Source organism: Elaeis guineensis, chromosome 8 (assembly GCF_000442705.2).
Source record: "Elaeis guineensis isolate ETL-2024a chromosome 8, EG11, whole genome shotgun sequence".
Taxonomy (NCBI): domain Eukaryota; kingdom Viridiplantae; phylum Streptophyta; class Magnoliopsida; order Arecales; family Arecaceae; genus Elaeis; species Elaeis guineensis.
The window spans coordinates 31,435,755-31,454,001 of NC_026000.2; the positions used below are offsets into that span (position 1 = coordinate 31,435,755).

At 35.8% G+C, this 18,247-nt stretch overlaps 2 protein-coding genes and 1 non-coding gene across 3 annotated transcripts; 2 read left to right on the forward strand and 1 right to left on the reverse strand.

Annotated features, from left to right (window-relative positions):
* The first annotated feature begins 610 nt into the window (after window positions 1-610).
* On the forward strand, window positions 611-8,626 carry LOC105034222 (probable arabinosyltransferase ARAD1). The gene is made up of 8 exons (XM_073242763.1): window positions 611-697; window positions 1,519-1,665; window positions 1,869-1,933; window positions 2,105-2,174; window positions 4,172-4,393; window positions 6,914-7,057; window positions 8,006-8,141; window positions 8,232-8,626. The coding sequence occupies exons 1-8, from the start codon at window positions 611-613 to the stop codon at window positions 8,459-8,461; spliced, it is 1,101 nt and encodes a 366-aa protein (XP_073098864.1). The 3' UTR covers window positions 8,462-8,626.
* A 1,317-nt stretch (window positions 8,627-9,943) lies between these two features.
* Window positions 9,944-10,015, forward strand: TRNAT-UGU (transfer RNA threonine (anticodon UGU)). The gene has a single exon. It is a non-coding gene; the product is annotated as a tRNA-Thr (tRNA).
* Window positions 10,016-14,462: 4,447 nt separating this feature from the next.
* Window positions 14,463-17,909, reverse strand: LOC140851272 (pentatricopeptide repeat-containing protein At3g21470-like). Its single transcript, XM_073242890.1, has one exon. It carries the CDS (start codon window positions 16,840-16,842, stop codon window positions 15,172-15,174), a length of 1,671 nt encoding a protein of 556 aa, XP_073098991.1. The 5' UTR covers window positions 16,843-17,909; the 3' UTR covers window positions 14,463-15,171.
* Between the last annotated feature and the right edge of the window lie 338 nt (window positions 17,910-18,247).

The window sequence follows — 18,247 nt, forward strand, 5'->3', positions numbered from 1 at the left end:
TACTATGGGTTTGTAACTTATGGGTTTGGAGTGAGTCAAGTTCTTATAATTTCACTAAAGAAATGGTTTTTATATAGTAGGAAGGACTTCTTATCAAGGTTGGAAGAATTGGTATCAATAGGCATGCTGGCTAGCGACCGATATGGTATGGTACCGATCCATATTGTACTGAACTGTACCATGTCGGAACCACGGAGAAGGAGAGGGAGAGGGAGAGGGGGGAGAGGAAGAATGAGAGGGAGAAGGGGGAGAGGAAGAGAGGGAGGGAGAGAGAGAGGGGGGACTTGCCTATGCTGGAGAGAGAAGAAATTAGAGCTGTTTGGGCTCTACATCAGAAGACAAACCTTAATTTGGGATTGGAGGTTGCAATGGCTGCAGGACTTGAGAAAGTGATTGATGGCCTTATTGATGTCAGCATTTTGAAACCCTCCAGCCTAACCAGAAGTAGTGCCTTCATTCCCACTGTTGACAGCACAGCAAGGGTTTGAAGTCAGTGTACCAATTTCCCATTCCAAAAAATTGAAGTCAAAGAAGAAGCGAGGAGAGCAGCAGCGAGGGTTTGAAGACGGTGGTGGCAGTGAAGGAATCAAGACCGGCAAGCGATGAAGGAATGGAAGTATCAGAGAATGAGAGGGGAGGGACAGCAGAGGAAGCTTCGCAAGACTCAGGGGGTAGAGATGATCACATGAATCAGGAGGTTGTTAAACCTAGTGATGTGATGAACCATTTTGGTAGCCGACAAGTCCAATTCGATACAACCTGACCCAGCCAGTTCGGTACAGTTTAGCAACCCCTGTTTCTTATTGTACCATATGGTAATGGTGCCATATAATAGCATGATTATCAAATCTTCTTGGAGTTTCTCTGATATGTCTTATAGAAATGAAAGTATCATTTCATCAATGAAATTTTCATTTGATTTTGGCCAAAATTTGGGCAGACCGAAATTGGCCACTGCGACACTGAAAGTTAAAAGCTGGTTTTGGCAAGGTATTCTGGAATCTCAAGATGGGAAGATAAGAAAAATAAAGCTTAATGTGCATAAGCTGCATGTCTGTGATGTTTAATTCAAACGGTACACTTTTTTCTTTGAAACCGATTATGCTGCATTTTCTTGAAATATGCTTACAATAATAATCCATTCTGTCAGTTAATGTCTACATTTGAACATTTACCAAACCCATGGAAATGCTGGCATGTTTCTTGTTGACCTCATCTTGCCAACAAACAGAGTGAAACGAGTTCAGTGTAGAGCAGTTTGACATAGACCAACTAGAGATCTAGTCAGGTGGATCGATCATTTAATAATTAACAAACAAAGCTGGTCCAGTCTGAACCCGACTTGATGTTTTCCATGGAACGTAAAAGGAGTTTGAGGGCCAATCCCAAATGTATACGAGTTTTCATGTTTCATTACTGTGATTATTAAGCTTCTGATGTTTGTCTTAATTTAGAGGCAACATCATTCATTCTCTCTTTTTTTTTAATGTGTTTATTGTTGTATTTTTTCCACCTTAGGTCAAAATCCATCAGTTACTTCTCAAGTCAAGATTCCAGACATTGAAGAAGCAGGAGGCTGATTTATTCTTTGTTCCAGCTTATGTTAAATGTGTGCGAATCATCGGTGGTTTGAATGATAAAGAGATAAACCAGACCTATGTGAAGGTAAAATGTGGGTGAAGTTGTGGCATTTTCCATATTCTATATTCTGACCCCATATGCCTGGCAAGCAATCTGATGAGACATACTTTTTTTAGTCATCGGAAGTTCAACAAATCATGGGAATGGTCCCTCTGTTCTGATTTTGTTATAACATTTTTACTTTTGAATATTTCTAAAGGTTTGTTCTTAGTTCTACTTGACATCAGGTTCTAAGCCAAATGCCATATTTCCGCTATTCAGGTGGCCGTGATCACATCTTCGTCTTCCCTAGGTATCATCTTTTCCAATTCTGCTATGAATACCCTTAATTCTTTCCATACTTTTTAACATATTATGGGTACCCCCACATTTATTGATCTGATCATTTTTTAAAATCCATTCCTCTTGTTTTAATTATTGTTTAGTTGCTTCATAGCCCCTACCTATGTACTTACACTTGCAGTGGTTCTGGTGCTCACTTATTTCGCTCCTGGGAAAAATTTTTAAATCGATCCATCATTCTTACTCCAGAGGTAACATGTGCAATATTATATGGCTGTCTTTCAGTATTTGCTTTCCTTCTGCTCATAATTAGATTCAAAATACTGCTGTTATTATTACTGATTGTTTTGACAGTATTTTGACCACAACCAACAGACATTCCTATATGTGGTTGGATTTATGGATCAAGATATAATTATCTAAGTATGAAAATAACTGTATTTACCATCCTTCAAATCTGTGTCTGGTTCCTGGTCAAGGCGATTTTTTGTAAATGAAAATAGAAAATTGACGCTTAACTAATCGGTAGGTTAGATGATTATTTAGCTTAACTAATTCTAGAATATTTCTTATCAACTAATCTGTCAAATAATTGCCACTTTTTGCATAGGCATGGTTGATGCTTTATGTTGGAGTAGGTTCACTTGGTCTTGTTGCGCAGTCAATATCATTTTCATGTTAGGTGGTTGATTAATGGGAGTTTAGTTTTTTATTTGGTTACCTCTTGCTTTTAGATGGCACATCATCAAGGCTTGGGTAGGTAAAATCAATGTCGATTGCACTGATCCTACTATCAAATTCTATTGATAAATTCCTTGGGGTTATCGCCTAACTTTTCTTCAACCATATCATGTGTCTGTTATAACTCCCCTTTGGATTGGGAAAAAAGGTGTTTGATATACGGGGTACGATTAACAATAAATGCAGGGATGTGACTCTGCATGACTAAAGATCAGTTAGAAAAGAATGCTCACCCACATCAGCCTTTTATTTTCATTTATATGTAGAATAAGCTCTTTATCATATTATGTACCAAGCAAGGTTAGAAGATTCTGGAATTCAATACTCTTTTATTGAGTAAGGTCGACATTCCATATGGAACTCAGAAATCTGTGGGAGAATAGTTAAGTGTTGACATTGTGGTGGTTCGAGTAACTTCATCTGTTCCCATTAACATCTTTGGAGTACTGTTGTTTCCAAAAGCAATGAAGAGTTAATTCATGATATATTGGTGCTTGACTAGAACAACTTAGTGATTAGTGTCAGTCACATGATTTGTTTCAAAAAGATGTCTGTAAGAGAAGTATTAAAACAATGTAACATTTTGGACACTCTAGGAGTTGTTATCGTTTTTCCACAATAGGGAAATGTATGACTGTTCCATTTGTTTAATGCTTTGATTCTTATTTAATTATTTGAGGATTGAGTTTTATATATTCCTAGTGCAGATAACATGAATCATGGCCAAGCACAAGCATCTATTTTATTCATTCTTTAAATTGATACACTATATGTACAAGGCTATGTTTTTCTTACCTTAAACCCTTTATGTCAATTTGGCAGCCTTCCATATTGTTGTGATACTTGCTTCCAAGGAATGCATTAAGCAATACCAAACCTCCTATTGTTACCTTATGTAACACTTCTGTAATCATAATTCTTGAATATGTCCTTATCCATATGTATGCATGTTCATGTGCATCTGATGCAATAATATATAGTATGTTTTTGCTTGTTTGCCAGCCATCCATTACTGAAAGGCCGGCAGTCATCCGAAATGGAGAAGGAAAAAGAAAGAAATCTTTTCTCATCTCTGGATATATCTGCAAAATATCCCATGTATCTAGGAATTATGAGGAACCTTTTAGATTTTAGGAAAAGGATACTTAAAATAAATACCTGATACATTTTCTCGCTGTATCGAAGAAGTATAGGTATCCGATATGAACTTGAAACAAGCATGATATTCAATTTGAAGCATCCATGCTTCCTAGATGTGCATGTGCATTCACACACTACAGCAGTAGCTAGGATTTATGCTAATTTTTGGTGGTGAAGTCTATGACGGGCATAGTTTTAAGGTTTTCTACATAATTTTGTTTGAGTTATTAAGTAGTATCGGTTACTTACGTCGTGTGAATTATTAATTTGATTGTTGTTGTGTTTGGCATTCTTATATATCAGTGCTGATGTTTCGTTGTTTATTGAAGCTGCTTACAATTTATAGACTGGTGCTGGGTTTGCATAGGGTGACCGTACAGATAAGCGAGATACAAGTGCTTTTAATACATGGAAAGATATCATTATCCCTGGGAATGTTGATGGTGGGATGACTACATTTCATGGGACCACAATTGTCCAACCATTACCCCTGTCCAAGAGGAAGTATCTGGCAAACTTTCTAGGACGTGCCCAGGGAAAGGTTGGTCGTCTTCAATTGGGGGAGCTAGCTAAGCAATATCCTGATAAGGTTAGCCTTTTATTACCATAAGACATTTCTTTTTGCATAAAATTTACTTCCATGTGAAGCTTTTTCATGTCAACTCATCCTTGGTTGTGGTTATTTATGATAACAGGAAAAATATATTAAAAAAAGTGGAAATATAATCAAGGTAACAACAATGCTGGCTGAAGATACTTCTAGCTGATTCAATGAATCTTTAAGGCTTGTGAATATCTTAAATTTTCATGATTATAATTAATCCATAGTAAAGGAAATCTGTACTTCAGATGAAACAGGCATTTTCATGAATAAATGGATTAAAATAAGCTACACTTGTGCCCTTTGGAAGTGAATATTAAAACTGATAATTTTTATGTGAAAATCCTGTGCCCAAAAGCAAATATTAGAGCTTTATGGACCTATATAGGGGATGCATGCCTGTATTACTGGAAAAATTAACTATATCAGCTTTAAATGGCCTCTGTCTTTGCTGAATAGAATTACAATTACTCTGTGTATCGGGAACCTAAAAGTGGTTGGTTGAAATAGCAATGTCATGAGTTGGCATTCCATTTTGAATCCAATCTTTATGCATCAATTTTTCAAACGAGCAATTATTGATTCAAAGTAATCCCACAAGTATACAAAACTAAGATATAAGGAAATGACATTTTATGCAGTTATGCTATGGGGGTACACTGGTACTAATTATTTACATACGTACCTCACTAATCTCATCGAAAGGAGAAAGATCACCTTTTTTCCCCTGGTAGGTGCACATAAATGTTTTCAATAATTAATTCCAATATGTACAAACAGGCATGTGTCCTACAACAATTAACAAGGTTCTGGAATTTTGAAGGTCATTAATTTTTTAAAGCAACTCCTTTATGTGGCTACATAAGAATGCTATGCATATGGAGTGCACAAATTCAGAACATGGCATTTACAAATGGCTTTCTGGTGAATTTATTACCCTTATTCTACCTACAAAATTGTACAGCTTATTTCAAGATTGTCAGAAAACTTGTGTTTAACAGTCATAATGGTATTCAAGGCAAGATGCTCCAGTGATAAACTTTTTGTGATACTGTTATTAGTTGACCTGCAAAGCCTTCCATCTAATTCATTTGGATGAGTTGATACTAGTTTGATATGGCATAGTTTGAAGAAAATCAGCTCTTAACTGAAGTCAACAGTTTGGATTGGTGTTGAACACCTTTCCAGGCAATTTGGAAAGTGGGCTACCCACAAACTTGTGAGACCATTGGGACGAAAGTTAGCATACCTTATTTATTAAAGTGCTTAAGCTCCTGCTACTAAATTGTCCTGGACTTGGAAGGGTGAGTCTTTTGACAAAGAGGAAAGATGACAAGATTTGTAAAGAATTATGTTCATTTCTGAGGCACAAATTATAAGTCAAATAGTGAAATTAATTGGGCTGCCAATTTTTAACAATATTTGTGGATTAGGAAGTGACTTCCTAGATGTTATCACAAACCATTATTTGTGTTATTTTGCTACAGATGAACTATCTGAATGTTATTCCAAGCTACTATCTTTTAATCAAGTTCTTGGTTTATCCATTGGCCACTTGTTAGTTCCCGCCTTCAAATGCTGCATAGAATATGGTATTTGCTAACCAAAAGATGGAATGCTCTTGAGCTTGAAATTAGAAAGAAAGGGTTCTGGTTTTGTTGGTCAGACATTCTAAGCTTCATACTTCCATATGAAGCAGTTTTTGCATCTCAGTTTATTGAGAATTATCAGATGTTGAATTTTGAAAAGGGAATAGTGATGTTGATTTCTAAAAGTGGCTATAAAGAAGTGGAACATGCTAAACTCTTCAGGCATCAACACTATCAAGCTGAACCTTTTATAGGAATAGGTAGAGTGCTCAGATTTAAGGGAGCCTTTTGGAAAAAGGAGAACTTATATGATTTTACTTGGCTCGCAGAGTAACATAGGAACATTATGGTTTTCTGAATATGTTTTACAAATTTAGTGGGTTAAATAAAGTATTGAAACAAGGTGCAAATATTTAATATTTATATAGCATTCCTCATAAAATCATGATCTTTCAACTTTGAGGAATCCTTCACATGCCAACCATTTGGGATGGGATTTATGAATGTTTATTGGCTATCATTTGGGGTTGGATGTGTATCTTAATCAGCGATCTTTTCTATTTAGAGCTACCTCTGGTGTTATTATGAGTTTTTCAAGTCCTCTTGCAACTTCCAGTAGATGAATGCCATCAATGTCTTGGTACATGCCTCTACTAAATAAGAAAAACCAATATAGCTTGAATTATATTGCAAGCTTTTGGGAGTGGTGTATCCTGGTGGTTGCTCATAAAGTAGTATGATTTTGTAAATTTTATTCATAAAATATCTCTCTCTCTCTCTCTCTCTCTCTCTCTCTCTCTCTCTCTTTGTGATGTTTGTGTACTTCCTTCAGCACAATTTTCGCATGGTCTGTTTTGTTTTGATTCTCTTTCATGTAATTACTTCAGACCTCCATACAGCATATTGACTTCATGAACAGTTGGAATCTCCAGAGTTGAAGTTCACTGGGCCTGACAAATTGGGAAGAACTGAGTATTTCAACCATTTGAGGAATGCCAAGTTCTGCCTAGCTCCACGTGGCGAGTCATCATGGACGCTTCGCTTCTATGAAGCTTACTTTGTGGTCTCTCTCTCCCCTCCCCCCTCCCTTTTCTTCTCTCTCACTCACTCGCGCACACACACGGAGACGTGCACAAAATGCCTAGTGTTTTTGCATCTTTGAGCACAACTGTTGCTACACAATATTTGCTGGTACTGTATATCTACATCTAAAAATTGTTTCTTTTATCTAGTTGGTGTTCTACACAGTAGATGCTACAACATGTGCATACATCCAGCACATGGATTTGTAATTTTGATATCAAACATAAATTTATGCATGATTATAAAATTGCAGGAGAGTAAATCCTGTATAAAAATATTCTTCTCATGAGTGAGTGTCCACCTCTAGTTACATGTGCACCTGCATCCCCACAAGAGTTCTAAATTTATGCATGATTATAAAATTGCAGGAGAATAAATCCTGTATAAAAATATTCTTCTCATGAGTGAGTGTCCACCTCTAGTTACATGGGCACCTGCATCCCCCCAAGAGTTCTAAATTTATGCATGATTATAAAATTGCAGGAAAATAAATCCTGCATGAAAATACTCTTACTCATGAATTAGTGTCTGCCTCTAGTTACATGTGCACCTGCATCCCTACGAGAGTTCTTACCAAGCAAGAAGGGGGTGCTCTTATAAGCACATTCTCCTCATAGTATGCATTTATACCGTGTCAGTTCTGCTGGCTTGAATTTATTTTGGGAAGACTTGGTGGTATTTCTAACACCATGAATTCCCTGTGTGATTTTATTTTATTTTTTTCCAAGAACTAGGATGGGAAAATATCAGCTGAAATTCAGGTGAGGCAGAACCAGGGCCTTGATAGCAATCCCCAAAGATTTTACCAACTATACTAGTTGACACCCTCCTGTATGTTTGTGTGAACATTTTAGCATATCATGCATGTCCTACGAGCATAGGTCAAGCATATAAATAACCCTTACTAATGCAATGAAATTTGAAAAAGGAGTGTGTCCCAGTCATCTTATCAGATCAAATAGAGCTGCCTTTTCAGAATGTGATTGACTACACTCAGATATCCATCAAGTGGCCGTCTACTCGGATAGGCACTCAACTCCTTGAGTACCTAGAAAGCATACCAAGTGAGTTTGCTCACCTGTTTCTTTTAATTTCAACTTTCCTTGCAGCAGTCATTGTTGCAGTCTGTAATACTGGAGTTTTTACCTTGTCAGATGAAGTGATTGAGGGTATGTTAGCTCGCGGCAGACAGGTCAGATGCCTGTGGGTTTATGCCCCAGAAACTGAGCCGTGCTCTGCGATGGTAGGAATCATGTGGGAGCTGCAAAGTAAGGTGAGGCAATTTCACCAGTCTGCAGAAACATTTTGGCTCCACAACGGGAAAATTGTTAACAGAGACCTGGCCGAATTCCAAAATTGGAGAACGCCAGTACCTTTGCCTTGATGAGATATCAGAGTTGAGAATGATTCTGTTGATGTGAAGTCATATTCGTTTCTTTATGTTATTTCATTGGTGTTTAGAAACTTGTACATATACATAGAGCATTTTTGTAGTTGTAGATGCACAATATTGGGAAATTGATTAATGCGATTCGTTTGTTTGGGACTAGTTCTCCAAAGAAAAGCCTATTAATCGACTATGACGAAAAGACTCCAAACAGACAAAGTCTGATTTTTCTTCTGTCTGGCTTTGGCATCGGTTCCATCACAAGTTCAACTGCTTGTGGCTATATCACCAGGTCCGCAAGTTCAACTGCTTGTGGCTATATCACCAGGTCCTGCGGACCACAAATTTTTATATGCGGCCGGTGGTCAGGTAACTTCACATTGAGTTCCACGCTCAGCTTAATAAGCTATGAATCATGTCATCTTTATGTTGATCTTTGGAGTTCCCATTCTGGATGTCAGTTATCAGCTTTACGTGAGTAGCCATAATATGAATAGTTTATTTATTAGTTTAATCAAAATGCAGGTTAACCTTCGTTAGGACCCACTCCAGCTACCCCATGACCAGGTAAGCAGGTGCCTCCTTTACGGCGCAGCTCGCGGCAGAGCGTCAGCACCAGGACGTTGGTATTTTTAATTTTTTACAGACAAGCCTGATACATTTAAACAATTTTGTTATATTATCTTTTATTTAAATAATTTTTCTTTATTACTAGGATTGCAAGGGGGTCAGGTTGGATTAGGGATTGGCCCGGTCAAAATTCAATCCATGTTCGAATGTGATCAAAAATTGAATTCCAATATAATCCAGTTCCATTCAACTTGGATCAAATTAGATTTAATATTGATTTTATGAATCCATCAAAAGTTTCAAGTCAACTTTAGTCAATCAATATATGTATATATTTAAGACCACTAATATGAGAATATTTGAGTATAAGTGAATTAAAAATAATAAGAGTTCATTCGATTAATTAGGAAAGATATTTATCGTGAAGGAGCCAGAGGTTTAGATGATTCCAGTTTTTTAAGTTGGGTCAAACTGGATTTGGGTCCCATTAGGTCTATTTTGTTGATCCAAATTAGATTCGAATGATGGATGGGCATGGTAGGGTCAAGTTAAAAAATTACAAGACTAGATCTGATTTGGATTTTAGATTATGACCAATTTTTTTAAAACAATCCCAAATCCACATGTCAATGAAAATTTTGCCTTGTAAATCACAGATTTTATGTGGCCCACGGTTGATTAATTTCACATTTTGAGTTAGATGCCTAGCTTTATGAGCTACGAATCATGCCATTTTGTCTTGCTTTCTGAGTTCCCTTCTTGGACGTCAGCCATCAGCCTTATGTGAGTAGCCATAATATAAGTAGTTTATTCACTGGATTAATTAAGATGCTGGTTGTTCTTCATGAGTGCGTGGCAATACGTTTATTTTACTTTATAATTGGAAAGCTGCTGACATTCACTGCCAGGGCCCCTATAGCTCAGTGGTAGAGCGTCAGTCTTGTAAACTGAAGGTCTGTAGTTCGATCCTGCATGGGGGCAAAATTACTTTTGTCATACACAAATCATATATTCATCAAAAATATGTTACCATAAACCCAAAAGTCTTTGTTTGCTTGTACTCCTCAATCCGAGTCCAATTTGGTCAGTGCAGATGGTGTTTACTCTTTTTCGATTCTAAATATTTTGATCTTCAAAGTCCAATTTTTCGATTCTAAATATTTTGATCTTCAAAGTCCAATTTGGCCAGTGCAGATGATCGATGGTGTTTACTCTTTTTCGATTCTAAATATTTTGATCTTCAAAAAAAATAGATGTATTTTTTCGTCTCATTCTTTTTCCTAGCCGAAAGCCTTTTCTTCTTCGCCCACCGTCAACCTTCCCTATTTGAAGTAATGTTACAAGATTCGTTAATGCACTATCTTCAAAAGATCTCTTCCAAAAGATTCAACCCAAACCTAATTTAATTCCATTCAAATTAGGTTGGATTTGATTTAATATTAATTTTATCAATCCATCAAAATTTTGAGTCAAGTTGAGTAAATAATTACCTTAACAATAACTATTCAAAAACAGTCATGATTTTGAATCTAAGATTTATCCAAATAACTTTGATTTGAGTTAAACTAGATTAATTTTGCACTGAATTCAACTTAGAAACAAGTTAATCCCCTCCATTTACACCCTCATTATTACCAGAAATATGCACTACTTCTTTTTCCTCTTCTATAGCATTTGTAAAATTTGAAGGACCAAGAAATATGGTTATTGATGCTGTACAAAATAAAATTGACATCCACTTTCACTTCTATACACGTACATTTAGATATGCTTATACAGATACATATGCTCAAGTACATATATGCACATGCATGCATGCATATATGTATGTATGTGTATATCCACACATATAGTGATAATCTACTCTTTTGAAAGGATCAAGACCACGATCCTACAAACACAAAATTGATGATGAACATTTCAAATTGAGAATCAGTATTATTGATTATGATCTTTGTAACAAAATTTTAAGAAAGCAAAAATCACGTGTCTTGAGACTTCCTACTCATGCATCAAATGAGCACAAAAAATCATGGCGATATTAAATTAGTGTCCCAAGCTAGACTATCGATGATGATTTGGATGTTATAAAACATATAGAAACCCAAATTCAATAGATCCAGATGATTCTAAAACAGAAAGCATACAAAACATCAACATTAAACCAATTAAAATAAATTTTTTTGAACCATTTGATGGATGAGTATATGACCTCCAAAATACATGATTTTAGATTTTACTGTAATTTTATGATGTAGATGATAACAATGGTATGGATCTTCTGTATAACATTTTCACCATTGATTTTGTCTTGGTAGGATTTAGGTCTCAGTTCTGGTTCATGACTTCCCTGATTGTGAAGTCATGAATTAGACGTGGGTTTGAGTGAGCAGAAAGGGCAAAAAAAGAGTTTAAATGCAAAATTACTAATGCTTGTAGTTGTAATGAGGCATATGAAAGCAAAAAATGGGCTTAAAATCATCATCATTATCATCATCATCAAATAAATATTGATAAGCCAAATTGGTCAGTTGTTGAATAATAAGGATTTTATCATGATAACTGAGAAACAGATGCTAATTAATTTTTTATAAAGAAAAAATGGGGTGCTTTGAAATTGGGTTGGAAAAAAGAGGATAACATAGTCAAAATTTAATATTATTTTCACTATCTAAAAAGACAGGGAAAAATCTATTCCAAAATCTTTTAAAAGATATTTTTAAAAAATAAAATACTTTCAATATTTTATTGAATGTCCCAATGTATGCATTTTTGTATGTACCATTTTTATGTATTTGCTATATATATAGTGGATTCTTTTTTAGTGGTACCATGTAGTACAAAATTACACCTTTCTAATATTTGGCATTGGAATGACCTAGCTTATTTATGAGCCATCATAGTTCCCCAGAGTTACTAGCAAAAGACATGATAAAGTTTTGAAATCTAAGTTTTCAATTTTATTATGAACAACAACAAAGCAATTGAGCCTAAATATACTAGTGAACATACTAAACTAGAGAAATTAATTCTATGAACAAATATACATTTGGAAATGGAGAAGCCAAGTTGGAAAAATAAAGGGAACAAAGATTTCCAAGATTCAAAATGCAACCTTAGTGTAGAATAACATACATTATTAATACTATACATTTTCCAAATAAAATTATGTTTAAGCTAATATATGAAATAGGTCATATAATCTTCATGAATTATTTGGAATTATGCCTCAAAAAGTATATACTACTTTTTTTTTCTAGAGTGAAAGATAAGTTTTTATTCAATTCCATCTCCATATAATGAATTTGCAAGAAAAAAGCCGCCCAATTATTGATTTTTGTAAGAAAAGGTTGGTTTTATCTCTTTTGTCAAATGATATAAGTCTAGAGGTAAGTGAATGATTTTGCCCTTGTGTATAAGTATCAGGTGGATGATATTCAAATATAAGATGCTCCATATACATTGATCGAATACTAGACGTATATAGTTTAAATATTCAATGCAAATTTATTTAGACTGCCAACCCTCTCGTACTTAGATCTAGGGTTAAAAATCTTAAGGAATCCTTAAATATATATTGTTCTAAAAAAATAAAAAAAATAAATTTGATTTTTGTTTGAACAACCAATAATTAAGTTGATTTTTATGCACAGCTCACCATTTGTATATCATGTAATAAGTATTTAGAAAAATATATAAAGAACGGTCAAAATGTCGCTTTTATGCAATTATCTATTTTTTATTATTTTCTTGCATCTTTAATTATCATACTTAATAGAAGTTCCATTTTTACTCCATTAGCTCATTAAATTATAAATGTACCTATTGGTTAATCATATGGTACTAGCTTTTTTATTTTTTTAAAATAAATTGTCTTAGCTTATCTTCAGATAGTAAAATTTCTAAGGCCATTGCACAACAAAAATCGACCACTATATAACATTCATAGCACCATTAAATATAATATTTTTCATTTAACTTTTAAATAAAAATAAATTTTATTCCATCAATGGCTAAAATTAATATTTTATTAGTGAATAGTGATTTCAACAAATATTTGCTTTGATTTTTCATTATCGATCATTATTTTTATAGTTAATGGTTAATAACAATCATTACAATCATTATTTTTTTTAATGCCTAACAATCATATGATGTTATGTTATTAATGATATTGTTAAATTCTAGGATGTTAATAAGAGGATATAGGTAGGGCTCCCAGTTTATGTTTTCAGGTCATAAATGGGTCATATCAATCTGAGAGTATAACACAAATTAGCTCAATTTGAATATGGTCCATTTAATTAAATGGATCAATCTGTGAAATATAAATACGACATGAATATACATGGATTGACATGATACATTCCGTTTGACACAATTAATAATCATGTTGGCGGGTCAAACGGATACACAACCCATCTAATGACCCGTTTAACTATTTAACTTATTTATAAAATTTAACTAAAATAATAAAAATTTAGTCAAAAGATTAAAATAATATAAAAATAATTTTTAGTTATTTGCTATACTAATTTACAGCTCTGAATTCTATCATTGTTTGTTTTAGGTTACGATTATAATTTTTTGATTTTCCTCATTTGCCTTTAAATAATTTTAAAATAAATATGTTAAATATGTTTAAACGTGTCGTGTAACTCGTTAACCTAGTTTAACACATTTAGTTAAATGGGTCAAAATGGATTACGTGGGTCAATCCATTTAAAATACGAATTTATCGTGTCATAAATGGATCAATCCATTTATGATCCAATCCTATTTATTCCAAACTCAAATCCATCGAAGTACATATTGTGTCATATCCATATCAATGGATCATATCGAAAATTGCCAGCCTTAGATATAGGCCTTGTTAAAAATAAAAAGAATATAGGATTTTTGCACAACCCTAAAGCAATGATGAATGGGTGATAAGAAAGGGTAAAATAAATTGTTGATATGGTGGCTTAAGACGTAAGAGAATAATAAGAGTGATTGATTGTGAAAACGTTACATTTTGACTAATGATATATATATATATATATATATATATATATATATATATATATGAAGCGTATTAAGTGAGAGGAGAGACTTAATGTGAGAGGTGAAAAGACATAATAATAGCCCTTGGATCCATATCAACGATTCAGATAAGAACACGATTATCCAAACTGTTCAAATACTCCTAGAATTTATCTATTCCTTCTTTTTTTAATTTTTTTAACACCCGCGTGTGAGCGCATGTAACGCTCATTGGAACCATTAATGTAAATCTAAGAGTTATTATTATATCCTCTCACTTCTCGCATTAAGCCACTCCTATCACTTGATATATATATATAAAACAGAATTTTTAAAATGTTCTATTGCGGTAATGCCATCATCATATGTTTCATGTAGTAAACAATTATGGCATAAATATGAAAACAGAAGATCTTATTATGGAGGATAAATTAATGAATGTTTCTTGAAGATAAAGCGACTGATGGAGGGAGAAGGGGGTGGGCAGAGTTCTGAAAATAGTTCTCATAGACCCTCCCATTTGTTCGCATGATATGACCGAAATTAACACCAACTGCAGTATACCAAAAAAGAAGGAAAATTACAATAATTAACATGCTATTTTGAATGACTTTCCAAAGTGCCAGTATCAAAAAAAAGACTTCACAATCTCCTTGAATGTGATGCATCATGGCCAAATTTTTGACGACTTCCTCTTGTTGACTGGAATCTGTGCTTGGTTACATGTCACAGATTCCTTTTTGTAAACAACCTTGTGTTACTATGCTTCAATCTTGAACAGGAATTAGTATATCTTTACATCCTTATCAGTGTCATTACTCTATTTGCTCATTGAGTGTAAACAATATCACATGTTTTCATCTTATCTCAGCCCATTGCTTGATATCCGGGTTTATCCAGTGATCCACTATCAAAATATGTCTAAGGAAGAGCCCATACTTCTTCCTTGTTTCAGCTCATATCCTAAGCTCGGCACTGAATAAAATCTACTTAAGTTCTCCAAGCAAACTTTTGTTGTGCAACTTGAATAATTTTTCGGTAACCTGTTTGAGTTTGGAAACATCCAACAATGCCAGTGTCCACCAATTCTCATGATCCTACTACTTAAAAATCTATAACCTTAGGCTCCACATAGCATATGTGCTTGAGACTGAAATAGCGCCAGCATGGAACTGATAGTCTGTGTTACCTACCATGATCGAACTGCAACCAGGCATTTTTTGTATTCCATTTTCCACCATTCTGCTCCTTATCCTCTCTGCTTCTTTCCATTTTTCTGAAGCAGCATAAATATTCGATAGCACCACATACTGTGCATCATTAATGGATCCAGCACCAGAATTCAAGGTTCCAATCTCATGCACCACTTTGTCCGCAATCTCCATATCCATATGTACTTTACAGGCTCCTAGCAGGGCTCCCCACACCACCTCATTTGGTTTCATCGGCATCTTCTTGATCACATCATAGGCTTCAGCTAGCCTTCCTGCTCGGCCCAATAGATCGACCAAGCATCCGTAGTGTTCCACACCTGCAACCAATCCATATTTGTCCATCTTCTCAAAAATTTCTAATCCTTCTTTAACAAATCCTCCATGCGTGCAGGCTGAAAGGATCACAAGAAAGGTTATCTCATTAGGTGTCTCTTCCAACTCTTCCATTTGAGCAAACAGGTTGAGGGCCTCTTCACTCCGACCATGACTAGCAAGGCCTGAGATCATTGAATTCCAACATACACTGTTCTTTCTTCTCATCCCATCAAAGATTTTTCTTGCTCTTTCAAGATCACCACATTTTGCATACATGTCGACCAAACCATTTAAAACAAAATGATTTGTCTTAATTTTTTTGCGATTGATCAACTCATGGATTTTCTTGCCACAATCTAGTGAACCCAGTTGTGAACAAGCTGATAAAACACTCGCTATTGTAAACTCATCAGGTTCGAAGCCATGCTCCTGCATTTGCCTAAAAGCTTCTAAAGCCTCCTCACTACATCCAATTTGTGTGTACCCAGCTATCAATGCATTCCAGTTCACCAAGTTCCGGACCGGCATTTGGCTGAAAATTGCTCCAGCCTCCTCAGCATCACCCTTCTTGAAATACCCAGTGATCATGGAAGACCACACGAATAAATTCCGAAATGGCATGCGGTCAAACAATTCCCTTGCAGCTTCCATTTCACCATTTACAGTATAACCATGGACCATAACAGTCCATGTCACCACGGTTCGCATCCCGGCTGGGGCCCTGTCGAACAACCCCCTCGCAGCCACAGTATCTCCCACCTTAGCAAACCCTTCAATCATCAATGCCCAAGTCACAGGGGTCCGCGAAAGCATCCGGTCAAAGAGAATTGAAGCCAACTCCATGTCACCATGCACGCAGTAACCTCCAATCAGGGCATTGCATGTCACCACATTCCTCTCAGGCATTTCATCGAAGAACTTACGAGCAACGGCCGGCCGATGACATTTACAATACATGGAGACAAATGTGGTGCCCACCAATAGATCATGAACCATCCCAACTTTGATACAGTCTGCATGCAACGATTGGCCAAGTGAAAGGAGGGAGTGGGAGGCACAAACTTTGAGAACCAATGGTAGTATGGGTTGGCGGATTCTATCAGGGAGGTTTTGGGTGTATATTAGGAGAGCTTCCTCTGCAAAGCCATGAGAAAGGTAGTCTTTGATGAGTCTAATCCATTTCAAGGGCCCCTGGATTCCACTGGTTACATGCAAGGCATGAAGCTGCCTCAAAAGAGCTATCTTCGGTGGCATTTTGGTGGTACTGACCACAGTTGAGGGTATTATAGTGAAGCTCTACTGCTGCTCTCCTTATGCACCGCTAGTCACCGGGTCTCAAAGAGCCAAAGGAGGTGGTACCATTACTAAAATACCCTTGCCAGATAATAAAATTACGAAAAAGCTCCTGCTAGATGAGTAACGGTCAAATAGGCTTGTAGGAGGAATTTTTTGTCAAAATACTGAAAATGGAGCAGAAGAAGACTGGAGTCCTTCAAAAAGACATAACTGTGATGGAATTAAAACAAACCCTTCTCCAAATCTGAGTCCATGGGCTACTACTAGGAGGAAGTAATCATCATCATCCCAAGCTGATGGTTCTCTCTTTGGCCTTCCACTGTCCTGACCTTGCCATTCAAAACTCCACATGTTGTGATCTTCACAACCCTGATCAAATGCTTCATTAACAAAAGATATCGAAATGAAGCCTTCTCAACTTGCAGTAAGATGAGGGCTTTGGGAACTTTACACAATATCCTCAAAGCCTGCGAGTCCTTGGGGTATTTGGAGTGGGTCAGAGGGATCCATGCACAGATTGTATTTGGGCTAGATATCTTAGTTCAAAATGCCCTTTTTCGATGTGTCCTCCAAATGTAGTGGTTGGTGACCTTGGCCCGTCAAATTTTCGATGCTATGCCTCAAATAGATGTGGTTTCCTGCAGTAATACGATTGGCGCGTACATGGCATGTGGTGAGCGCAGGCAATGGCTCTATTTGAGTTGATGCCGGAAAGGAAGACTATATCTTGGAATATTGTTACTAGTGGTCTTTCTAGAGCTGGAGACATGGCCTCAGCACGATTTCTCTTTGATCGGATGGCAATCAGGAATACTATTTCCTGGAATGTGATGATTTCGGGTTACGTGATGAACGGTGACACTGTAGATGCGTGATCAATGTTTTATCAGATGGTGGACAATGATGTTGTTTCATGGACGGCCAAGATCTCAGCATACGCCGAAGTTGGAGGTTCAGAATATGCAAGGAAGCTCTTTGATCAGATGAGTCTGTAAGACCCTGCACTTTTGGACAAAAACCTTCGAGAAATCTCCTTACCAAGCTTTCCAGAAAGAATTTTATCAAAAAAAAAAAAAAAAGCTTTCCTGAAAGAAAACTTTGGATAAAAGCTAAAAAAAATTCTGCATTTTATCCTAATTTACAAATGTGCCTATGCATCTTTGATTCTAGTAATATCAACTCTATACTTTGCAAATTATTACAACATCCTCCATTGACCTTCCAATTTAGGAAAAACATGCTGCCGATACCATATGACATTATTTAAAGTTAGATGGCTAATGTGGTTCGATTGAATTATTTTAAAATAAAATAAAATCTGATATATATTTAAAATAGTTTAACGACTAAAATACCTAAGCTC

Bases quoted from the DNA above. Each gene is read 5' to 3' on its own strand.
- LOC140851272 (XM_073242890.1), bottom strand. From the start codon at position 16,842: ATGCCACCGAAGATAGCTCTTTTGAGGCAGCTTCATGCCTTGCATGTA.
- LOC105034222 (XM_073242763.1), top strand. From the start codon at position 611: ATGGAAGTATCAGAGAATGAGAGGGGAGGGACAGCAGAGGAAGCTTCG. The intron at 1,934-2,104 runs GTATCATCTTTT...TTACACTTGCAG, and splicing joins CACATCTTCGTCTTCCCTAG to TGGTTCTGGTGCTCACTTAT. The intron at 8,142-8,231 runs GTGAGTTTGCTC...TTACCTTGTCAG, and splicing joins GTACCTAGAAAGCATACCAA to ATGAAGTGATTGAGGGTATG.